This window comes from Hyla sarda, chromosome 6 (assembly GCF_029499605.1).
Source record: "Hyla sarda isolate aHylSar1 chromosome 6, aHylSar1.hap1, whole genome shotgun sequence".
Taxonomy (NCBI): Eukaryota; Metazoa; Chordata; class Amphibia; order Anura; family Hylidae; genus Hyla; species Hyla sarda.
In genome coordinates, this window is record NC_079194.1 from 269,523,508 (window position 1) to 269,549,377 (window position 25,870).

The 25,870-nt window shown below is 46.1% G+C and overlaps 1 protein-coding gene across 6 annotated transcripts in view; it reads right to left on the reverse strand.

The window, feature by feature from the left end:
• The window catches only part of LOC130277031 (capping protein, Arp2/3 and myosin-I linker protein 3-like), a 530,598-nt gene that overhangs the window by 358,001 nt on the left and 146,727 nt on the right, over window positions 1-25,870 (reverse strand). For all 6 annotated transcript variants that reach the window (XM_056527256.1, XM_056527257.1, XM_056527255.1 and 3 more), the window contains exon 7: window positions 25,732-25,802. In XM_056527256.1, coding sequence (XP_056383231.1) covers window positions 25,732-25,802 — 71 coding nt within the window. The remainder of the gene's footprint in view (window positions 1-25,731; window positions 25,803-25,870) is intronic.

Consider the following 25,870-nt stretch of genomic DNA (forward strand, 5'->3'; position numbering starts at 1 on the left):
GTGAACACATCAATGTGAATTTTACTAAGCAATCAAAATGGTAATGTTGCGGTCCAAATGAGGACCTTCCTCAGACCGGATTGCAAATTGGCAATCGGATCTGAGGAAGGTCCTCATTTGGACCGAAATGTTAGCATTTGGATTGCTTAATAAAATTCACATTGATTCCTGACAAAAATTTAATAAAAATATATTTTGGAAAAAAACTCACATTGATGTGTTCACCGTAAACAGTGTACCAAGTCTTCATTTACGTTATATACAGGGTTTGCTATAAGCCATCAAATATACCGGAAGTGGCAGAAGGTGTTAATAATGGGGGACTTTAGCTATCCTAATATAAGCTGGGAGACTGAGATCTGTGAATCTCAGGCTATGTTCAGACGGTGGAATGTCCACGTTAAAAATTTCTGTGCAGACATTCTATCGACAGCAGTGGGCGCTAGGACTGCTCAAAAATGTGCCATCTCATAAATGACAATGCATTTCTGTCTAGCTCTGTATTTAATTCCTGCAAAACTCTGGGATGGATGCCACCCAGGCCCGGTGATTTGTGGGTTTTAAAGTTAATAAGGCGGCATTGTACTTCTTATTGGGTTAAATGGGTGAGATTGATGGAAAAGTTACATGACCTTCTTGTGTCATTTGATGTTGGATTTCCTGAGTAAATACAGTAGAGATGAAGGCGAAGTAGATTTGCCTTTTGCTCATCCTCCTTCACCATTACACCCAGATTATTTCTTAGGGGGCCAACATTTTCACTTTTAATTGCTTATTTATGTAGGAGAATATTTTTGGGTTCTTTTTACTTTGCTCTTTTCTTTGCAATCTTTCTCTTTGTGGAAATTTTAACTAATTTTATTTCTTGTTTACAGAATTTACAAATCTCCTTATATTTAAAGTTGTACTCCGGTGGAAAACTTTTTTTTTTTTTTAATCAACTGGTGCCAGAAAGATAAACAGATTTGTAAATAACTTCCTTTAAAAAATCTTAATCCTTCCAGTACTTATTAGCTGCTGAATACTACAGAGGAAATTATTTTCTTTTTTTAACACAATACCCTCTGCTGACATCATTAGCACAGTGCTCTCTGCTGACATCTCTGTCCATTTTAGGAACTGTCCAGAGCAGCATATGTGTAATGCCAAGCGCTCCGGGTCCCGCATCCATCCCAGATCGCTCATGGTGTGTGTCCTCCTGCAGCGCCCCGGTCTGTCCCTCTGACCGGGAGCGCTGCTACAGTGCTGCCGGCGGGGATGCGATCCGCGTGGCGGCACAAGTCCGCTCGCGGGTCGCATCCCATTCTACTTACCTCCCTCTGCCTGATGTGTCCTCCCGGCGCACACGGCCCCGCTCTCTAGGGCGCGTGCCGGCTCTCTTAAATTTAAAGGGCCAGTGCACCATTAATTGGTGCCTGGCCCAATCACTGTAAAACACTATAAAACCCCACTTTCCCTTCCTGTCCCTGCCGGATCTTGTTGCCTAGTGCCTTGTGAAAGAGTTTCTTGAGTGTCCATTGCCTTTGTTCTAGAACCTTTGCTGTTGCCCTTGACTACAAACCTTGCCGCCTGCCCTGACCTTCTGCTACGTCTGACCTTGCCTTGCCTTGTCCTTTTGTCCTCCTTCTGTGTCCTTCAGCTGCCAGAGAGATTGAGTCACTACCGGGTGGAACGACCTGGGGGCTATCGCCGCAGCAAGTCTATCCCGCTTTGCGGCGGGCTCTGGTGAATACCAGTAACCCCTTAGACTCAGTTACCCTGGTACGGCCCACGCCATCACCTCCCTGGCACAGAGGATCCACCTACAGTGTCCTCACCATCCGCCAGCCCGGATCCTGACAGTAGATCCGGCCATGGATTCTGCTGAGGTGCCGCTACCAAGCCTTGGAGACCTCACCACCGTTGTGGCTCAACAGTCTCAACAGGTAGCCCAACAAGGACATCAGTTGACCCAACTAACTGAAATGGTTCAGCAACTTCTGCCTCTACTGCAGCAGCCGTCTTCTCTGCCAGCTCCTGCACCTCCTCAACTGCAAGCTGCCGCTTCCAGTACCAGAGTCCATCTTTCTCTTCCTGACAAGTTTGACGGGGACTCTAAGTTGTGCCGTGGCTTCCTGACCCAGTGTTCTCTGCACTGGGGGCTGTTGGCTGACCAATTTCCAACTGAACGTTCAGAGGTGGCATTCGTGGTCAGCTTACTTTCTGGAAAGGCCTTGTCTTGGGCCACTCCACTTTGGGACCGCAACGATCCAGTCACCACTTCACTCCAGACCTGCTTCTCAGAAGTACGCTCTGTCTTTGAGGAACCAGCCTGGGTTTCTTCAGCCGAGACGGCTTTGTTGAATCTTGTCCAAGGAAACTCTACAGTGGGCGATTACGCCATACAGTTTCGGACTCTTGCCTCAGAATTAGCCTGGAATAATGAGGCTCTCTGCGCGACCTTCAAGAAAGGTTTATCCAGCCACATCAAAGATGTTCTGGCCACACGAGAGATACCCTCAGCCCTGCCTGAACTAATCCATTTGGCCACCTGCATTGATATGCGTTTTTCAGAAAGGCGACAGGAGCTATACCAAGAAAAGGATCTTGTTCACACCAGGCGGTTTCCCTGCCTAGCACCTCTCTTTCAGCATCCGCTGCAACCTGTTACTGTGCCTTCCGCCAAGAAGGCTATGCAAGTGGATTGGTCTCGCCTGACCCATCTTGAGAGGACTTGCCGTAGGAATGAGAACCTTTGCCTGTACTGTGCGAGCTCCGAGCATTTCCTAAAGGACTGTCCTCTTCGTCCTCCACGTCTGGGAAGACGCACGCACCTAGTAAACATGGGAGAGGCGTTACTGATTGTGGATTTATCCTCTCCACACCTGACGATTCCTGTACGGATTTCTTTGCCTGCCAAAACTGCACAGAGCCCTTGTGCATGAACGTTGGTGTCCTCCATCATGAGGACATTGAATTTTTTGTGCTTCCCAACTGTAACTCAGAAGTTCTACTTGGCTTGCCTTGGCTCCAGCGCCACTCACCTATCCTCGACTGGTCTTCTGGGGACATACCTGTCACAAGCTGTTGGGGTCCTACCTGTCACAAGCGATGCCTTAAGACTACCCACCAGTCAAGTACTCATCGCTTCGTCTCTGCCAGGCCTGCCTAAGGCCAACCAGGACTTTTCTGATGTTTTTTGTAAAAAGCAAGCAGAGGTCTTACCACCACACAGACCCTTTGACTGCCCGATTGACTTGCTTCCTGGTACTTCTCCGCCCCTTGGCAGGATTTATCCACTCTCTGCTCCAGAGACCCAAGCCATGTCCGAGTATGTTCAAGAAAATCTAAAAAAAGGATTTATCAGAAAATCTTCTCCTGCTGGAGCAGGGTTCTTCTTCGTTGCTAAGAAAGATGGATCCCTACGTCCATGCATCGATTATCGCAGTTTAAATAAAATTACAGTAAAGAACCGTTATCCACTCCCCCTTATCTCTGAACTGTTTTACCGTCTGAGGGGAGCAAAAATTTTCACCAAACTTGATCTAACAGGGGCTTATAATCTTATCCGTATACGTGAAGGAGACGAGTGGAAGACTGCATTCAACACCCTTGACGGACATTTTGAGTATCTTGTCATGCCTTTCGGCCTTTGCAATGCCCCTGCACTTCTCCAGGACTTTGTCAATGACATTTTTCGTGACATGCTGTATACCTGTGTAGTAGTCTATCTGGATGACATTCTTATTTTTTCTTCCAACTCTGAGGAACATCGCCTCCATGTCCGCCAGGTGTTACAGCGCCTATGCAAAAATCATCTTTATGCTAAGATTGAAAAATGTCTCTTTGAACAGCAGCAGTCTACCTTTCCTGGGATACATTGTGTCCAGTCAAGGCCTTCAAATGGACCCTGACAAGCTTTCTGCGGTTCTGCATTGGCCTCGGCCATCTGGACTACGAGCTATCCAGCGTTTCCTCGGGTTCGCTAACTACTATCGTCAATTTATTCCCCACTTCACCATCGTTGCACCTATTGTAGCATTGACCAAGAAAGACGCGAACCAGAGGTCCTGGCCACCAATGGCGGAGGAGGCCTTTAACCATCTCAAGGCTGCCTTCGCTTCTGCATCTGTTCTGTCAAGGCCTGATCCCTCGAAGCCTTTTATTCTCGAAGTGGATGCTTCTTCTGTGGGTGCCAGTGCCGTTTTAACTATAAAAAAAAACGCTACTGTAAAAAAAAAAAAAAAAAATAAAAAAAAATCGCACTTTTCTCCAGGACTTTCTCTCCTGCAGAAAAAAAATTATTCAATTGGAGATCGTGCACTTTTGTCCATTAAATTGGCACCTGAGGAATGGAGACATCTTTTGGAGGGGTCCCTGCATCCCATCATCATTTACACGGATCATAAAAATTTATCGTATCTCCAGAGTGCCCAGCGATTAAATCCTCGCCAAGCTAGATGGACATTGTTTTTTGCCCACTTCAATTTTGAAATTCATTTTCGTCCAGCCGACAAGAATGTCAGAGCTGATGCACTGACGCATCCCGTGCCACCGATGTCTCCGAATCTGAAGCCCCTCTACAGCACATAATACCTCCAGAGTGTCTGATCTCCTCCACTCCAACCACTCGTGCAAGTTCCTCCAGGGAAGACCTTTGTACCTCCACGCCTTCGCCTCAAAATTCTTAAATGGGGTCACTCTTCTCATTTGGCCGGACATGCTGGTGTTAAGAAGTCTGTGCAGTTAATTTCCAGACACTATTGGTGGCCTTCCTTGGACAAGGATGTGACTGATTTCGTTCGGGCTTTTACAACCTGTGCCTGTGACAAGACTCCACGCCAGAAGCCGTCAGGTCTCTTCCTTCCTTTACCTGTACCTGAACAGCCATGGTCCCATATTGCTATGGACTTCATCACCGATTTGCCACCATCCCGCAACAATACAGTCATCTAGGTGGTCGTTGATAGTTTTTCTAAAATGGCTCATTTTGTCCCTCTGCCGGGTCTTTCTTCTGCGCCACAATTGGCGAAACAATTTTTTCTTCATATTTTTCGCCTTCACAGGCTTCCCACGCACATAGTCTCAGACAGAGGCATCCAATTTGTTTCTAAATTTTGGAGGGCACTCTGCAGTCAATTCAAAATCAAACTAAATTTTTCTTCTGCTTACCACCCTCAATCCAACGGTCAAGTGGAGAGAGTGAATCAGATACTTGGTGACTACCTGCGACATTTTGTCTCCTCTCGCCAAGATGATTGGGTCGACCTTCTGCCCTGGGCTGAATTTTCGTACACTTTTAAAGACTCCGAGTCTTCTTCCAAATCCCCATTTTTGTGGTGTACTGCCGTCACCCGTTTCACCCCCTCCCCATCCCCACTTCCTCTGGGGTTCCTGCCGTGGATGAATTGACGCAAGATTTTTCTTCCATCTGACGTGAGACTCAAGTCGCTTCTACTGGCCTCATCTCGTATGAAGAGACATGCTGACAAAAAGAGAAGGGTTCCTCCTGTATTTTCCCCTGGGGACAAGGTATGGCTTTCTGCTAAGTACATTCGATTCCGTGTACCCAGTTACAAGTTTGGCCCCCGATTTTTAGGCCCTTTCAAAGTAAAAAAACAAATTAACCCTGTCTCTTACCAACTTAATCTTCCCCACTCTCTCCGTATTCCTAACTCTTTCCATGTTTCTCTACTCAAGCCTGTTTTTTTTAACCGTTATTCTCCCAAGGTCGTGGTCCCTACCCCTGTCTCCGGTTCCTCCGACATCTTTGGTCAATTGGGAGAATTGAGGTCCTGAGGAGAGGTCCTGGGAGCCTGAGGCCAATATTCTTGATAAAGAGCTCATCCGTAAGTTCCTAGGATCCAAAAAGAGGGGGAGACAAAAGGGGGGGGGGGTACTGTAACGCCGAGCTCTCCGGGTCCCGAATCCATCCCGTAGCGCTCACGGTGTGTGTCCTCCGGCAGCGCCCCGGTCTGTTTCTCTGACCGGGAGTGCTGCTACAGTGCTGCCGGTGGGGATGCGATCCGCGTGGCGGCACTAGTCCCCTCGCGGGTCGCATCCTGTTCTACTTACCTCCCTCTGCCTGCTGTGTCCTCCCGGCGCGTGCGGCCCCGCTCTCTAGGGCGCACGCGCGCCGGCTTTCGTAGATTTAAAGGGTCAGTGCACCATTAATTGGTGCCTGGCCAAATCACTGTAAAACACTATAAAACCCCACTTTCCATTCCTATCCCTGCCGGATCTTGTTGCCTAGCGCCTTGTGAAAGCGTTTGAGTGTCTATTGCCTTTGTTCCCAGAACCTTTGCTGTTGCCCTTGACTACGAACCTTGCCGCCTGCCCTGACTTTCTGCTACGTCTGACCTTGCCTTGCCCTGTCCTTCTGTACCGCGCCATCTCAGCTGCCAGAGAGGTTGAGTCACTACCGGGTGGAACGACCTGGGGGTTATCGCCGCAGCAAGTCCATCCCGCTTTGCGGCGGGCTCTGGTGAATACCAGTATCCCCTTAGACTCCGTTCCCTTGGTACGGCCCACGCCATCACCTCCATGGCACAGAGGATCCACCTACAGTGTCCTCACCATCCGCCAGCCCGGATCCTGACAATATGTTTGCTATGGGGATTTTCTCCTACTCTGGACAGTTCTTAACCCCTTAAGGACAATGGACGTACTCCTAGGTCCCCGTTTCCGTAGGAGTAAGTCCTGTCCATTCCCGGCCCCCCGCCGCTAGCCGGAGGGGAGCCGGTGCCCGATGCCTGCTGAAATCAATCAGTAGGCATCGTGGCATATCGCCCAGGGGGGTCATGATGACCCCCCATGTCGGCGATCGCAGCGCATCGCTCGTCAATTCAGACGAGCGATGTGCTGCAATTCCGTTCTCCGGGCGGGAATTGGAGCCGGATGTCTGTTGATTTCATTCAGCAGACATCCCGGCAGTGTGCCGGAGCACCTCCTATACCGGCGATCGTTGCAGGGCGCCGGTAACTACTTACCGGCGTTCTGCAGCGGTTCCGCGTCATCAGGGTCACGTGTGACCCTGTGACCCAGATATAGATGGTGACTGGTGGTGTAATATACACCACCAATCACCATCCGTGCTGTACTGGGGGCTGGCATTGTGGCCACCCCCCTCAGTACAGTTATGATTGGGTAGCCAAAGTGGCCACACCAATCACAGTGTAATGGGAGGGGATGGTGGGGGCTAGGAGCATGTTGCTCCGTTCTGCCCGCCATTCCACAGAGATCTGGTGAGCAGGACGGAGCCCTGTGCTGCCCACCATCCCCTCAGTGGGTGCCCCTTGCCCCCTTTCTGTGGCCCCTTGGCACAGAAATCCCCCAGGGTTAGTTTTAGATTAGGTAGGGACAGCGTACATCAGTGGGTGTCCGGGGGTCCGTAGCACCTTTAGCTGTGTGACCCCGGCCCTGCTGGGTCGCTTAGGTCTGCCGCCAGCGTTTTTGGGGCGCAGATCTTTTTTTTAACCTAAGCGTGTGTGCGGACCTTAGTTATAAAAGAGCGGTCCGCCACCGTTTGTTAAAGCCCACCCGCCGCTGATCAGTCCCGTAGTACTGATCATAGTTACATAGTTACATAGTTAGTACGGTCGAAAAAAGACATATGTCCATCAAGTTCAACCAGGGAATTAAGGGGTAGGGGTGTGGCGCGATATTGGGGAAGGGATGGGATTTTATATTTCTTCATAAGCATTAATGTTATTTTGTTCCAGAAATGTATCTAACCCTGTTTTAAAGCTGTTAATTGTTCCTGCTGTGACCAGTTCCTGAGGTAAATTAGCGGGTTTTTTTTTGGTGCTTTTTTCGGGTTTTCTAGCGCTTTTTCGCACCCATAGGCGGTCCGTGTCACCAGTAGCAGGCGTGTGCTGTGTGGCCGGACCGTATCTGTGTGTGTGCGGCGTGCCCCACCGCTGTCAGTGATTTATCACTGATCAGCGTTTTTATATTTTTTGGGTAAAGGCACTTTTTTCAGGTAAATCCTTTTTGTTTTTTTTAGCACCCATAGGCAGTCCGTGCCACCAGTAGCAGGCGTGTACTGTGTGGACGGACCGTACCTGTGTGTGCAGCCTGTCCCACCGCTGTCAGTGATTTATCACTGATCAGCGTTTTTTTTTTTCGGTTCAGGCGGGTGCATTTTTTTCGGGGTAAGGAGTTTTTTTTTTCTGTTTTTTTTTTTGTGGGGGTCTGTGTACAAGCCACCAGCCACTGTTCTGGGCTAAGTGGCCGGACCCCCCCACTGACTTCTGCGCCCCCTGCCGCCACAAGGGCTAATCAGTGCGCACACCACTGATTAGATAAACGCTTTTTTTTGGCGCAGGGCTTTTTTGTGCTAGAAGTCCCCTTTTTTTTTTTTTTAAGTCCCCTTTTTATTTTATATTTTTTTCTGTTAGGGCGAGTTAGTTTAGTTAGGTTAGGGAGGTAGTCTCGCACCACATCACACACACATCAATAAAGTTTTCTCCCCCCCCACACACACACACCCGTATCCCCATTAGAGTAGGGAAATGGCCCGCAGAGCATTTTCGGCGGAGGAGGCATAAGCCATAATTGCCTCCGACACAGAGAGCGGCTCAGAGGACGATGAAGACCCCACCTTCCTTATTTCCTCGTCCTCCTCATCATCTAGTTCTGATGATGAGCCACCAAGGCGGCGCCACAAACCTCCTCTGTCCTTGACCCTGTGCCCCATGCTAGTATGAGTCCCTCTGGCGCTCATACTAGTGAAGCCCCCCAGCCAAGATCACTGGTACGTCGTACCGGAGAACTTGACTGGGCTGAGCCAGCGGACCACGAGCCCGTGATTCCTGAGTTTGTTGGCGACTCGGGAATCAAAATTAACATCGCCGGGTTCACTGAAAAGGACTTTTTGGGTAATTTTTTCAGTGACTACTTTGTTAATTTGATGGTTACACAGACGAATCTGTATGCCCAACAGTTTGTCGCTGCTAACCCGGGCTCACTTTTAGCTAGACTCGGCGGCTGGACTCCAGTCGATGCAGCCGAAATGAGGACCTTTTGGGGCCTCGTGCTGTATATGGGTATAGTTAAGAAACCCAGTGTCAGGCAATATTGGAGTGGGGACGTCTTTTACCAGACACCCCTCTACAGTATGGCCATGGCACGTTCCCGGTTCGAGGCCATTCGGAGAGGTTTGCATTATGCTGATAATGCGGCATGTCCTTCCCGAACTGATTCTGCGTATGACTGCCTGTATAAAATCAGGCCGGTCATCAATCACTTCGGGGCCAGATTTTGGGAGGCCTATGTCCCGGGGCGGGAGGTCTCTATTGATGAGTCTCTCATCAGCTTTAAGGGGAGACTCAGCTTCCAGCAATACATCCCTACCAAGCGGGCGCGGTATGGCGTGAAGATGTATAAACTTTGCGAGAGTACCTCCGGGTACACTTTCAAGTTTATAGTGTATGAGGGACGAGATTCCCGTATTGAACCCCCAGAATGTCCCCCCACTCTGGGTGTTAGCGGGAAAATCGTTTGGGGCCTTTTGCACCCATTGCTAGATAAAGGTTACCACCTTTACGTGAACAACTTTTATACTAGTATCCCTTTCTTCACATCCCTCGCCGCCAGATCCACGGTCGCTTGTGGGACAGTCCGGAAGAATCAAAGAGGCCTTCCACCCCATCCCCTACATGCTCCTATCCCCCGGGGTGAGTCCCGTGCCTTTTCCCATGAGAACCTGTTGTTGGTCCGGTATAAGGACAAGAGGCATGCCCTTATGCTCACCACTATTCATGGGAACGGCAGCACCCCTGTCCCTGTGCGAGATACCGCAGGACCGGCCCTCAAGCCCGATTGTATTCTGGACTACGATAGGTATATGGGGGGGATTTGATCTTTCTGATCAAGTCCTCAAGCCATATAATGCCATGCGGAAAACACGTGTATGGTATAAAAAGGTTGCGGTCTACATGGTACAGGTTGCCATGTACAACTCTTTTATACTGTACCAGAATGCTGGCAACACAGGGACATACCTGGAGTTTCAAGAGGTAGTTCTAAAGGCCCTCATCTTTGGTGACCGTCAAAGAGTGGGTCAGAGCACCTCTGGAACTTTAGGTCCCCGGCCAACACTTTCCAGGTGTGATCCCCAACACTGGAAGGAAGGGACGAACCCAGAAGAAATGCAGAGTGTGTCACAGGAAGGGGAGACGGAGGGACACCACCATTCAGTGTGACACTTGCCCGATCATCCGGGCCTCTGCATAGGCTGCTTCAGGGAGTATCACACTTCCATGGAGTACAAAATTTTCCATCCTTTGCCCTAATTTTCATTCCCCAGAATTCGGCTCCAATGTACCAGTCCAGGGTACATTGACTTCCAAATTTTATACCAACCCCCCCCCCCCCCCCCCCCCAAAAAAAAAAAAAACAAAGAAAAACAAAACCAAAACCTTTTTCCCAATACCCCAATATCTTTTTTTTTTCTTCCCCCTAAAAAATGGGTCATGGGACACAGTCAACAGCATTGAAGGTTTGCAGTTGCCTCAAATGTGCAACGCTCTCTCTCTCCACCTGAGCCGGTTGCGCATTTGAGGTAACAGAATAGGGACGGCCCCACACATCCCCTTCCCAGAATGATGATTCAGAGTATAGGGTTTGGGGCGGGCATCATTTTTACTTTTGGCTGTACTCTGGGTCATCATTCTGGGAAAATAATTGGCATATCAGTACTAAAATTGCAATTTTCTTTCCCCCCATAGTACACTTCATCCATTCCTGGAAAATAAACGAAGGGAACACCCGTCTGTTCCAAATCTCCACTTCACCCTATACACCTTCCCTAGGGGGTGTACTATTTGTAATAATCTCACATGTGGGTGTTCCTTTCTTGTATTTTCCTCTGAATGTATGTAACTGTTAGGTCCGTAACAAACATCCGCCTCAAATGCGAAGAGTTCTCGCTGAGCTCTGTCGTATTTCCAGGTGACAATTCGGAGTCACATGTTAGTTGTTTCCAGAAAAATTAAGCAGAGCATAGGTTGAAAATTGCAATTTTCAAAAAGCTACCCTTCATCCATTCCTGGAAAATAAATTTAGGAAACACCTGTGCGTTCAAAATGTCCTCTTTACCCCTATACCCATTCCTCAGGGTGGGTACTTTCTGTAATGGTGTCACATGTGGGTGTTTCATTTTTGTATTTTCCTCGGAATGTATGTAACCGTCAGCTACTGATATGCCAAAGGCCACAAATACAAAGTGACCTCTATGACTTCTGAGCCTTGTTGTGCACCCGTTCAGCACGTTACCCCATATGTGGATGTATTTCTATAGTCAGGGGAAAAAGCCCTCCAAAATTTGTAACCCAATTCCTCATATTACCCCATGTGAAAATGTTAAAATTGGGTAACCCCAGCAATTTAGTGTAAAAAAATAAAAATTTTCAATTTATGGCCCACTTTTCAAAAAACCTGTGAGGTGTTATTTCCCACTGTACCCCTTGTTACGTCGTTCATTGAGGGGCTTTATAAATGCACATGACCCCCGACTTCAATTTCAACAAAATTTTCACTCCTTCCATTCTGAGCATTGCAGTGCGTCCACATAGCAATTTACATACACATATGGGGTACTTTTTTTCTCAGACAAAATTGTTCTACAAATTTTGGGGGCCTTTTGCCCTATTACCCAATGTGAAAATTAAACATTTGGGGTAACACTATCAAATTTTTCACTTTTACATCCCACTGTTCAAAAAACCTGTGAGGTGTAAGTACTCACTGTAACACTGTTACGTTCCCCGAGGGGTCTAGTTTTAAAAATGGTATACCATGTGGGTTTTTCTTTGCTGTCCTGGCACCATAGGGGCTTCCTAAATGTGGCATGCCCCCAGAGCAAAATTTGCTTCAAAAAAGCCAAATGTGACTCCTTCTCTTCTGAGACCTATAGTGCTCCAGCAGAGCACTTTTCACCCCCATATGGGGTGTTTTCTGAATCGGGAGAAATTGGGTTTCAAATTTTGGGGGGTATTTTCTGCAATTACCCTTTTTAAAAATGTTAAATTTTTGGGAAAACAAGCATTTTAGGTAAACATTTTTTTTGTTTACATTTGCAAAAGTCATGAAACACCTCTGGGGTATTAAAGCTCACTTAATTCCTTGTTATGTTCCTCTAGGGGTCAAGTTTCCAAAATGGTATGCCATGTGTTTTTTTTTGCTGTTTTGGTGCCCTAGGGGCTTCCTAAAGGTGACATGCCCCCCCAAAATCATTTCAGAAAAATGCTCTCTCCAAAATCCCCTTGTCGCTCCTTCGCTTCTGAGCCCTCTACTGCGCCCGCCGAACACTTTACATAGACATATGAGATATGTGCTTACTCGAGAGAAATTGGGCTACAAATACAAGTAAAAATTTTCTCCTTTTACCCCTTGCAAAAATTCAAAAATTGGGTCTACAAGAACATGCGAGTGTAAAAAATGAAGATTTAGAATTTTCTCCTTCACTTTGCTGCTATTCCTGTAAAACACCTAAAGGGTTAACACACTTACTGAATGTCATTTTGAATACTTTGGGGGGGGGGTGTAGTTTTTATAATGGGGTCATTTATGGGGTATTTCTAATATGAAGACCCTTCAAATCCACTTCAAAACTGAACTGGTCCCTGAAAAATATTGAGTTTGAAAATTTTGTGAAAATTTAGAAAATTGCTGCTGAACTTTGAAGCTCTCTGGTGTCTTCCAAAAGTAAAAACACGTCAATTTTATGATGCAAACATAAAGTAGACATTATATATGTGAACCAAAAAAATAATATTTTGAATGTCCATTTTCCTTACAAGTGGAGAGCTTCAAAGTTAGAAAAATGCAAAATTTTAAATTTTTTTATCAAATTTTGGGATTTTTCACCAAGAAAGGGTGCAAGTTACTATAAAATGTTACCACTATGTTAAAGTAGAATATGTGACGAAAAAACAATCTCGGAATCAGAATGATAACTAAAACCATCCCAGAGTTATTAATGTTTAAAGTGACAGTGGTCAGATGTTCAAAAAATGCTCTGGTCCTTAAGGTGTAAAATGGCCTGGTCCTTAAGGGGTTAAAGGGGTATTCCAGGAAAAAACATTTTTTATATATCAACTGGCTCCAGAAAGTTAAACAGATTTGTAAATTACTTATATTAAAAAAATCTTAATCCTTCCAATAATTATCAGCTGCTGATGTTGAGTTGTTCTTTTCTGTCTGGCAACAGTGCTCTCTGCTGACATCTCTGCTTGTCTCGGGAACTGCACAGAGTAAAATAGGTTTGCTATGGGGATTTGCTTCTACTCTGGGCAGTTCCCGAGACACGCGTCATCAGAGAGCACTTAGACAGAAAAGAACAACTCAACTTCAGCAGCTCATATGTACTGAAAGGATTAAGATTTTACAAATAAAACCTAAATATGTTGTGGTAATTATTGTTAAGATGATCCCCTACCTCTACTTTGGATACTATGTCTGGCCTATTGGTTAGTATAAGGTCGGGAAGTGACCCCGCTCTTGTTAGATACTGCACTAGTTGGGAAAGCTAATAATAAAGGATTATTATTGCAAAAACCTGTTTCCCATGCTGGACTTGCAGGTTTCCGCTCCCCAATCTATATTAGGGTAGTAAACTCCTTATCCCCTTTTTTGCATTTCCGTTTTTTTCCTTCTGCCCTTCTAAAAATCATAACAGTTTCTATTTTCCACCTACAGACCCATATGAGGGCTTATATTTTTGTGCCACGGATAATACATTTTGAAACACTCACAGTAGTAGTGGATCCGCTGTACCTGTGTGGAAGATGACGTGGGCCGTACCAGGGAGCAGAGTCTAAGGCGCCGCTGGTTTTCACCAGAGCCTGCCGCAAAGCGGGATGGACTTTCTGCGGCAGGCGGCACCCAGGTCAATACCCCTGGTAAAACTCGTCCACACAGGTTGCTGAGATGTAACGAAGCACAGAAGGGATATGGCAACTCGATGTCAGGATAGCAGAAGGTCAGGGCAGGTGGCACAGGTGTGTGGTCAGGAATGTAGCAGGAGGTCAATAGGCAGGCGGCATAGCAGCAAGGTCAGGTCACGGAGCAGAAAGTCAGAACATGGCAGGGCAAACACAATAACGCTTTCTCTAAGGCTCTAGGCAAACAAAGATCCGGTAAGGAGTGGTGGGAGGTGCAGATACATAAAACAGAGGTACAGGTGCAACTGATAATTAAGGGTGCACTAGCCCTTTAAAAATCGCTATTTTTTTTTACGTATACACCATTGACCCTGCGGTTTAATTCAAGTTATAATTTGATAGTTGCACATGCGGTAATAACACATGTTAATGCTTATTTTTGTTTACATTATTTTATTTAAAAAGATGGGAAAGGGGGGGGGGGGGTTTACATTTTTATTAAGTAAGGAGTTCATTCACATAGGGGACTATAACATGCAATCCTTAGCCATAGCACAGCATTGATCAGTGTTATCGGCGCTCCATTGCTCCATGGCTTCCTGGAGCATTGGAGAGCCAATTGGACTGTGAGGAGGCAGGTTAGGGCCCTCCCACCATCATCTTAGCTGATCAGGCCGAGACTCCACGTGATAATTTTCCTTGCCTATGTCAATACGCAGAATAGGCCTGAGACACGATTTTATGTATAAGCCACTATGTCATAGTCTTCTTCTGAAATTAATGTTCCATCTTATTATTGAGGCTTCTGGCATACATATAATATACATACACCAGATGTTTTATTCACATTTCCTTTTCCTCTTATCAGTTACGATTGTTCTATCCCCTTCTGCTGCTCCACCCCCGGTTTTATTATCTATCCCCAGCTCTCTACACTGTCTTTTCCCTTTATATTGTAGTTTCCCTCCCCAGTCCATAGTTTAAAAACTTCTCGACCATTCTTCCCTAGCACAGCTGAACCCTCCCCAGGGAGGTGCAGCCCCTCACTACTGTAGGGCCTGTATCAGACAGAGAAGTCGGCTCAGGTGTCCATGAAACCAAACCCCCTCATACCAGTTTCTGAGCCACGTGTTTAGCTCCCTAATCTCCTGCTGCCTCTCTGATGCGGCTTATGATACAGGTAATATTTCAGAAAATATTAACTTGGAGGCCCTTGCTCTAAGCTAACTGCCCAAGTCCCTAAAGTCTCTAAGGACACTCCACCTATCCTTATCTTTGTCATTGGTGCCAATGTGCTGGGTTATTACTAGCCCCTCCCAGTAATCTGTCAAATCTAACCCGCGATGTGCTGAGCTCCACCAACACATTGTTGAACAATTCCACACTGTCTGTCACCCTAATATTTGAATCCCCCACTAGCAGCACCTGTCTGGCCTGCTCCGCACTCCTCCTTCCCTTCTCACTGGAGCAGACATCCCCCTGTCTGTCAGAGGCAGTGTCTTGCTGAATCACTTTTAGCTCTTTACTGACAATCCCCTCATCTGCCAACTGGACAAACTTGTTGGGGTCTGCCAGATCAGGGCAAGCCTCCCTGACCCTTATTCCTGTACCCCACCATCTAATTGTCACAAATCTACCTGCCTTGCGACTCCAAAAAAGAAGGGATAATTTTGGAGCGCTTGAAAAGATCCATAGCATCTTTACTTGCCAGACTCAACCTGTTGCAACTCCAAAAACGAGATCATTTTTGGAACGCTTGGAAAAAGCCATTGTGTCTTCTGCATTTTAACATCGGCAGGCATCTGCCAACAACCAGGAATACTTCATGCACCTTTATTTTAGTGTTAAAAAGCTACCATGAGTTATAGTATGTCACCATAACTTTGACATAAAATTCATAATCCACTTTAGAACTACTTCAATACATTCCTAGGTGACCCTAGCAGTGTTATATAGGGTGTTAGAGCATTTCCACACACCCTCCCATAGATTTGTATTGAGGGGACATCGCCTTGATGTCATGAGTGGGGCACAGCCGTGACATCAGTAGCCTCTGGCGCTGTACCCGACGCTCTAAACGAAAGCCGGGTGCAGCAGGTAGAGTGGCGGGACTACCTCGATCAGACATATTATCCCCTATCCTATGAATAGGGGATAAGATGTCTAGGGGCAGAGAACCCCTTTAAGTAGAACTGCCCATTATTCTAGGCTTGATTGTGATTGAGTTCTGGACTGGCAGTGTAGGTTCTACATAAAAAATAGACTGGATTTTATTCCAGTGACATTTGAAGAAAAAAGGCTTATCAGTATTCAAAAAGGACAGATAATTATACCTCAAAAATAGATGATTTTAGATGGAGAGGGAAAAAGATGAAATGGAATAAAGATGAATAACAAAAAGACGTATATTTGGTATATCAACATGTTTATGATAATGTGATTAAACGAAAGAAAGGATGAACTGGTGAAAAGATAGAAAGTTATTTCTGGCAATGGGGGAATATAAATGTTTTTGTGTAAATGGAATATAAATCAGGGATGGTGTTAATATTAATTTTAAAAAAAGTATTTTGTTATTTATTGTGATTAGATTATTTGAGAAAGGGATATTAGAGGAGGGTGGACCTAAGAGTGGAGGCACTGTGTAGGCAGCCCGCTTATGACTTGCTGTGCATCTGGGGCCAGTCTCCTGCTAAATAAAACCAAACATTCCTAATTCCGCATTTAAACCTTTTGGCGCCAATGTGTCCATTTTGTAAATTATTTTAGACTCTTTTGCTTTGGACATTTTTGCTATAAAATTGCCTCCTCTGCAGTCAAGTTGTACGGACTGCATGGCCGCGTATTGGGTTCCTCTGAGGTGACTGTTGTGATAGCCCTTGTAGTGTGGAGATAAAGATTAAGTGTGGGTAACCACCTACAGCACTAACAGTATTCACCAAAGCAAAATAGCCCCAAGTACAAAACCAACTGAGATATACTATACAAAAAAAGACAATCTACGATCTCTCCCAGACAACACGCCACTGAGGTAGGGTAATGGTAGTATTCAGGACAGACTCTCAATGGCCCATGTATCGGTCTTCGCCATTAGGGGGCTGAAGAAGTAAGGAGTAAATATCGGAGAGAAGGCCCCTCGCCTGAGGCTCACCTCGACACAGCCGTTAGAAACTGGTGGGCAGAGAGACCACTGCAGAGCCAGCCATGGGAGACAAAAAATGTCTCAATTGTAAATAGTGGAAGCGTTCAGACGAGGGGAGCTCCCAACGAGCCATCAATTGCTCAAAGGGCAGGAGGGAACGAGACAAGGGGTCCACTACATCAGCCCAGCAGAAAAGGCCCCGAGACCACCACTCCCTCACCATCGTAGAGGATAGACCAGAGGGGAAGTCAGGGTGATGGAGTAAACACCGCAGAGGGGAAAAGGGAGAAAACAGTTTGAATTACACTCAGCAGTACCCCCATACATATTTAGAGGAAGACATAGGGCCCAGTAGAGGAGAGATTGATATAGTAGATGCCGGTGCCGACCAGAGGAGAGTGTTAGGATGGATAGGAGCCAACCAGAGTTTCGCCAGTTCCATCCAGCGGCTGTGTGCATGATATGAGGACCATGCTACTAGATGGCGTAGGTGTGCAGCCCAGTAGTATTTAATCATGTCAGGAACCGCCAGACCCACCAGAGCCCTACTGGCCATCATGAAAGACATTGGTAGACGATGTCTCTTACTGTCCCAGATGAAACGTAAAATTGCCGATTGAAGAGAGCGAAGGGCCGATAAAGGCACTCGGGGGGGCAACGTCTCGAAAAAAATTGTGTAGATTTGGCAGTATCGTAATTTTAACCGCCGCTATATGACCAAAAAAAGAGATATATTGTGACCGCCATTTCTACAAAAGAGCCCGAAGTTCCTGGAAAAGGGGAAGGTAATTGGTAGAATAAAGAGAGGAGTAGTGAGAGGTGATATAAACCCCCTAGGTACTTGATAGCAGAGGTAAACAATTTAAATTAATACTTAGAGTGCAAAAGAGTACACAAGGACAGAGGGGGGGTTCAGAGGGAGAGCTTCAGATTTAGAGAGATTGACCTTGTAGCCAGAAACCACACCGTAGGCATGAAGAGCTTTATAGAGGCTAAAGAGAGAAAGCAAAGGACGAGAGAGTGTAAGAAGGACATCATCAACGAATAAACATATCTTGAATTCCCTGTCATGTAAGGGAATACCAGTGATGTCCAGATCACCCCTTATCATAGCGGCCAAAGGCTCTATGCATTAGGCAGAAACCAGGGTGGACAACGGGCATCCCTGATGAGTCCCATTAAACAAAGGGAAGGTTGGGGAGGAAGAATGAGGAAGTTTAAGGGAGACAGTAGGAGAGGAATAGAGACCCTGCAGTGCAGTCAGAAAGTTGCCCGTGATACCGAAATATTGCAGGGTAGCGAAAAGAAATGGCCATTCTAGTCTATCAAAGGCCTTTTCCACATCCAAAATGAGAATCAACGCCTGGTCGGACCTCCGATTGATTAAGTCAACCAGATCTGTCCCCCTCCTGGTGTTGTCACCCCCCCCCCCCCTGGCGACAGGGGATAAACCCAACCTGATCCTTGTGGATGAGAGAAGGGAGAAAAGAGCAAAGTCTGGCTGCTACTACCTTGGAAAAGAGCTTCAAGTCAGAGTTAAGGAGGACAATAGGCCTGTAGCTAGGGCAATCATTAGGATCCTCACCAGTTTTAGGAATCAGGGTGATTTAGGAATGCAAGAAGGACCCGGGGGATCTCCCCCCCCCCCCCCCCCATGAAAGAATTAAACGGAGGAACAAGGTGAGGTACAAGGAGAGAAGAGTAAGTCTTCTAATACAGGTACGTGAATACATCTGGGCCGGGGGAGCGACCAACAAGAAGGGATTTGAGAACCTCCAAGAGTTCCTCACCAGTAATAGGTGCATTGAGGACCTCACGATCGGCCCCCGACAGAGTAGGCAGGCCACATCGGGAAAGATAGGAGTCAAGGGCAGCTGCACGCGCCACCGGATCGGACGGAAGCTGAGACGGAAGGGAGTAGAGACCAGAGTAGTAAACAAAGAGGCGAGAAAAATCAGCAGGATGCTAGTGAAGAACACCAGAGGAGTCCTTCAGAGCAGAGGGAGAATAAGCAACAGGACAGTCTCGTAGGAGCCTGGCTAACATGGTATGTGCTTTATTGCCTTTCTCATAAACACGCTGTTTAGCATACATTAGCTGTCGCTCAACTCTATGGAGAGCCAGGTCACCCAACTGAACACGGGCAGTCACTAAGCGCCTCAAAGCCAATAAAGAGGGAGAAAACAGTAAGAGAAATTCTAAGCATACAATCTGAGCACGGAGTTCCCGGGAGCGAGACAGAGCGTAATGCTTAAGTCGCGCACCTAGGGCAATACAATGTCCCCGTACGACCGACTTATGAGCTTCCCAGAGGACGGCCTGCGATGAGACTAAACCCTTGTTAGTAGCAAAGTAATCAGTAAGACATTCGTAATCCGTAAGAATCGTTAAGCCGCCAATGACAGCTCTGAAGAGAAGAAGGAGAGTAGGAAAAAGAAAGGAGAAGGGGACAATGGTCAGACCAGGAGATTGGTTCTAGGGAGGCGGCCGAGAGAATGCGCACCATGGAGAGGTAGCCAAAGAAATAGTTATGCGAGTATGCAACTTATGGGGGTGGGAGTAAAAACTGAAAGAGCGGTCTGTTGGATGATTTATCCGCCATAAGTCGTACAATGAGGAGGCCCGAATAAGCTGTCGTAAAATGGTAGCTAAACTTATCTGGGTAGGGGTAGGAGGAGCTGCGGTAATAGAGTGGTGGTCCATAGATGGAGAGAAGATATGGTTAGAGTCCCCACCAAGCAGCCAGGCAGAGAAAGATATTTATGGAGTTTAGCAAGTACTCTTCGCAGGAATGGAATTTGGGAAGAGTTTGGGGCATAGATATTACATAGTAGGAGTGAGACCCCACCTAGAAACCCCTCCACCACTACAAAGCGTCCCTGGGGGGTCTAAAAATGAGGAAGAAACTTGTAGCGGGCAGGAACTAGAGACAAGGTTAGCAACTCCAGCAGTCTTCCTGTTAGAAACAGCAGAGTAGGCCTGCGGAAAGAGATGCTGGAGGAAGAGAAAGGATCCAGAAAGGTCAAAGTGTGTCTCCTGAAGAAAAACAATGTCAGCACGCAGATCACCCAGCTCTCTTTGTAATAGGCTCCTTTTAGAGGGAGAGTTCAGGCCCTTAACATTCAGGGAGACACACTTGACCATGGTGGATGGTGAGAGGAGGAATACAGCCAATTAACATACTCACAGGGGAACCCAGAAGGACTGCTTTCCATTGAAGGAGAAACAACTAGGGACGGGATCCAGTGTAGAAGGGCAGAGAGAGGAGACCTGATAAGAGAAGGGAACAGGGGGGGGGGGGGAGAACAAAAGGGTACAGAAAGACCAACAGACAGACACTAAACAGACGGGACAACATAATACAAACAAAATGTGATACTGAACAAAAAAAATAACCATTGACCAAAGAGCCAATGCCGAGGCCAAGACCTCCGGAGTGGACCAGGAGTCACAACAAAGGCAATCCATTGCTACAGCCTCAAGGGAAGAAATGGAAGGACACCACCAAAGAACCACCACTAAAGAGGCCAACACCCCGCCCCGAGGCCACAGCAAAAGAAAAACATTAAAAATAAACCACTGGTGACCAAAAATGCAATGTTACAAAAACAGGTAAAGTTAGCAAAAGCAGGAAAATGCAGTAGGGAAGGGATACTCCATAGTAATCAGAAAAAGGCCTGGAGTTTAGAAATATCCCAAGCCAGAGGTATCATGTAGGGGACACAGGGCCGTAGTCAACATTTCAAGCGGGAGCTCGAGAAGGGGCCCCAGGGTCAGAAAGGGAGGACTTCCTCTGAGCAGGGACAGGTTGCCACACTGGAGGCACAGGGGGAGATGTCAAATCCCAGTCCACCATATAGGGCATCTGCAGGTCCAGGACAGTCCAGAAGGCAGGTAGATCAGAGGAGGAGCGTAGAACAGCAGAGCGTCCTTCTCTACGGGCATGGAGAGCAAATGGAAAGTTCCACCAGTAAGGAGCTTGGTGTGAGCATAGGACCGTCAGGAGTGGTTTGAGCATCCAACGTTTCCTGAGCGTCAAGCAGGACAGGTCTTGAAATAGCTGAATAGTTCTGCAGGGACCGGACTTTAGCCACGATAGCCTCCTTGACTTGAAAATCGTGCACACAGCAGACAACATCACGGGGAGGGCCCGTAGGAGATTTAGGGCAGAGATTTGTGGGCTCTGTCCAGTTTGATCTTATGGGAAGGGGGCTCACCCAGGATAAGTTTAAAGATGGCTTCCAAGGGGACAAAAAGTTCTTGCTCGCGGGTAGCTTCAGGCAGCCCTCACACACGATTATTACTACACTGTCCTCTGTTATCCAGGTCCTCAACATGGGCATGTAGATCCCACAGAAAGTCCATTTGAGAAGCAATCGAGGAATGGAGCTGTGCAATACAGGCTCTGGTGGTATCATGAGCGTCCTCCAAGCCCTCTACCCGGTCAGAGACATGTTGTATATCCTGGTGCAGACATGAGATTTCCGCCTGACAGGTTTCTTTAACTTCAGCAATGAGTGAGCGGAAATCTTCTTTAGTTGGAATTTGAGAAAGAAGCTGTCCCAGGTCAGGTAGAGCAGATGAGGCAGAGATAAGCCCAAGCAGGGCAGGTCAGACTCCGAGAGGCAATCCCAGGAGGAAGAAACAGGTGCGGGCAGAGGAGGCCCCAAGGACCCAGAGGGGTGATGAGGAGACCTCTGGGAAGCAGCAACAGGCAGGGGGGGGGGGGGAAGAGGTTTAGGAGAGGCAGGGGGGATGTAGCACTCAGCAAGGGGGTCCAGGGGTACAGAGGGGGGGGGGGTGCAGGAGAGACAGATCCAGGCCCCTCCAGGGCAGACGGTACTGGGTTGAGAAGGTCTGTCTCCCAGGCAGGAGAGACAGGGGAGGGGAGGGCTGAGCAGTCAGGAGTAGCTGTGGACTGCAGTGAAATGGTGGGAGGCAAGGTCAAGCCTTTCTCTAGGGAGGCCCAAGATGGCGGTTCCCTGTCCTGGCAGGGAGAGGTGATCCAGTGCCCCGGGTGCTAGAGCCGTCGTGGAGGGCTGAGGGGAGCAGAGCCTTCAGTATGTAGGCAGGGAAAGTCACTCACCACCAGACCCGGGCATCCAGGAGCTGCAGCAGGTTCCACAACTAGAGCAGCAGCTGAGGCAGGGAGAGCCGGAGGCTGCACCGTGCAGGAGAGGCAGATTAGAATCCTGGGGTTCGGGCAAAGCAGCGGCGGTCTGTGGAAGCTGTCGGGGGATTAACCCACGTCCTCCGAAGCAGGTAGGTGGAAAGCTGAAGGGTCTGACTCCCGGACCACAGACGTCCTCTTGGAGCGGGAGCGCAGGCCGTGTGCAGGGCCTGCTATGGCGGGCAGGCTTGCAGGAGAAGAGGCTGGGGGTGCCTGGAGAAAGCGTAAAAAATGCCGTCAGGCGGGGTAGAAAGCAGCTGGGCAGCAGAGAGTGAGTTCCTGACCCAACGAGAGGTCCTCCCCATTGAATTAAGCTGGGTCACCAGGGGGTTTCGAGCAATTTCACGGCCTCTGGAGCGAGAGCTGCCCTAACATGCGGCCATCACAGTCTGCACCAAGCCACGCCCCAAAAATGATTAAACATATTTGGTTTTGTCGCGTGCGTAAATGTCCGAACTATCAAAATATAATGTTATTCATCCTGTACAGTGAACGGCGTTAACGTTAAAAAAAAAAGTCTAAAATTGCTGCTTTTTTTGTCACATAATATTCCCCCAAAAATATTTGAGAAAATTAATTAAAAGTTTCATATATGCAAATGTGGTATGAATAAAAAGTACAGATCACGGCGCAAAAAATGATCCCTTATACCACCAAAAAAAATTGAACAAGTTATAGGTTGTCAAAATAGACGGATTTTAAACCCTTTTAAATTGTACAGCGTGAAAACAAAACCTTCCAAAATTTGCAAAATTGCGGCTTTCTTTTCAATTTCCCCACACAAATAGTATTTTTTAAAATTTTGCCACACATTTTATGGTAAACTGAGAGATGTCATTACAAAGGACAACTCGAGCAAAAAACAAGCCCTCATACTCATCTGTGGATGGAAATATAAAAGAGTTATGATTTTTAGAAGGTGAGAAGGAAAAAAAGAAAATGCAAAAATAAAATTGGCTGCGTCCTTAAGGCAAAAATGGGCTGTTTCCTTAAGGGATTAAAGCAGGCATGCTCACTTTCAACACCTAACTAGTAAGGTTATGTCTTAGGCTCACTGCAACCTGGGAAAACCTGAGACGACGTTTAGTATACTGTTAAAAATAAACGCCAGGGCAAAGATCACAGAAGAATTGCGAGACCAGCCATCAAACACTAGTACAGACACTCTATTATGAAGTACACCAACTTTACAACCCCTGCAGCATAGCCAAATAAAAAAAAATCATGGAATACTCTTTAAATACAACACATTAACATATAAATATTGATATACTAACTATATGTCTTTGTTATAAAATACAGTATAGTAACATTATGGTTACAAAATATTAAACCCAGAAAATCATTGGGTTCCATAGCCATGTTACAAATTTGCCAAGATAAAAAAAATATACTATGACTATAATTTAATGTGTATTTCGATGTACTTTGTGCACATTTAGGTTTTCATTGTAAGTTTAGTTTTTATTATATATATTTCCATTTTATATAATTATTCATTTCATAGTCCTTTATTTCTTTTTATCTTAATTCTATTTAATCTTTTCCCCTCTCTATCTACTTTAGAGATACAACCATCTATTTATAAAGACTAACTATAGGTCCTTTTTAAAGTGAAATGGACACCTTGTTTACCCACACTAAACCCAACAAAGTGCGGGTTAATCTGATAAAAAAAAAGAGATATCTGTGGTCCGGTTCCAGAGATCAAGGCACCATTGGTAACCCCCCTTGCGAAATGGATGCAAGAGCTGGTATACAGAGCTTCCTTGTCTCTGTCCCCTTCTGCTCTCAAATGCCCGCCCACCTCATACAGTGGAGATCAAAAGTTTGGGCACCCAGGTAAAAATTTGTATTAATGTGCATAAAGAAGCCAAGGAAAGATGGAAAAATCTCCAAAAGGCATCAAATTACAGATTAGACATTCTTATAATATGTCAACAAAAGTTAGATTTTATTTCCATCATTTACACTTTCAAAATAACAGAAAACAAAAAAATGGCGTCTGCAAAAGTTTGGGTACCCTGCAGAGTTAATATCTTGTACTGCCCCCTTTGACAAGTATCACAGCTTGTAAACGCTTTTTGTAGCCAGCCAAGAGTCTTTCAATTCTTGTTTGAGATATCTTTGCTCATTCTTCCTTACAAAAGTCTTCCAGTTCTTTGAGATTTCTGAGCTGTCTGTCACGCAGTGCTCTTTTAAGGTCTATCCATAGATTTTCAATTATGTTGAGCTCATGAGATTGTGAAGGCCATGGCAAAACCTTCAGTTTACGCCTCTTGATGTAATCCCCCGTGGATTTTGAGGTGTGTTTAGGATCATTATGCATTTGTAGAAGCCATCCTCTCTTTAACTTCAGCTTTTTTACAGATGGCATCAAGTTAGCATCCAAAATTTGCTGAAATTTTATTGAATCCATTTTTCCTTCTACTCGTGAGATGTTCCCTGTGCCACTGGCTGCAATACAACCCCAAAGCATGATTGATCCACCCCCATGCTTAACAGTTGGACAGAGGTTCTTTTTTTCATTAAATTCTGTTCCCCTTCTTCTCCAAACGTACCTTTGCTCATTCCGGCCAAAAAGTTCAATTTTAACCTCATCGGTCCACAGAACTTGTCTCCAAAATGCATCAGGCTTGTCTATATGTTCATTTGCAAAGTTCCAACGCTGATTTTTGTGGTGAGGACATAGAAGAGGTTTTCTTCTGATGACTCTTCCATGAAGACCATATTTGTACAAGTATCTCTTTATAGTGCAATAGTGTTCCACAACTCCAGTGTCTGCCAGATCTTTCTGGAGGGATTGTGCAGTCAAATGTGGGGTTTTAATTGTTCTTTCTGATATTTTTCTTAGTCTTCCAGATCTTGCTTTAACTTCCACTGTTCCTGATGACTGCCATTTCTTAATTACATTCCGAACAGAGGATATTGACATCTGAAAAAGTTTTTCTATATTCTTATAGCCTTCTCCAGCTTTGTGAGCGTCAACTATTTTCAGTTTCAGATTTCTAAACTGCTTAGAAGAACCCATGGTGCTGATTGCTGGGGCAAGGTCAGATGAGTCTGGGCATTTAAAACCTTTGAGACATCACCTGGTCTTCCCAGATGATAATTGAGAACAATTCATGACACTGCCAGGTCTCAGCTTTGCAAAGGGGCAGTGCATGCTATAAATTCTGCAGGGTCCCCAAACTTTTGCAGTCCCCATTTTTTTGTTTTCTGTTATTTTGAAAGTGTAAATGATGAAAATAAAATCTAACTTTTGTTGACATATCAAAAGAATGTCTAATCTGTAATTTGATGCCTTTTGGAGATTTTTCCATCTTTCCTTGGCTTCTTTTTGCACATTAATACAAATTTTTACCTGGGTGCCCAAACTTTTGATCTCCACTGTATGAGGTGGGCGGGCATTTGAGAGCAGAAGGGGACAGAGACAAGGAAGCTCAAATGGGCAGGCATTACGAGAGGTCACTTTCTCTGTATATTTTTCTTTGACTATCAAAAGATTATCCATTAAATAAGTGTCTTATAAGTAGGAAACATAATACACTTACCCACTGAATTTCTTCTCGAACAATAAATCCATTGTAATCACACAATGCAGCATATGTCTCAGAAAATCCTCCTATTAGTGAAAAAGATATATTATACAGTAATCATTAGGTAATTAATTGAAGGAATACTCTGGGATAG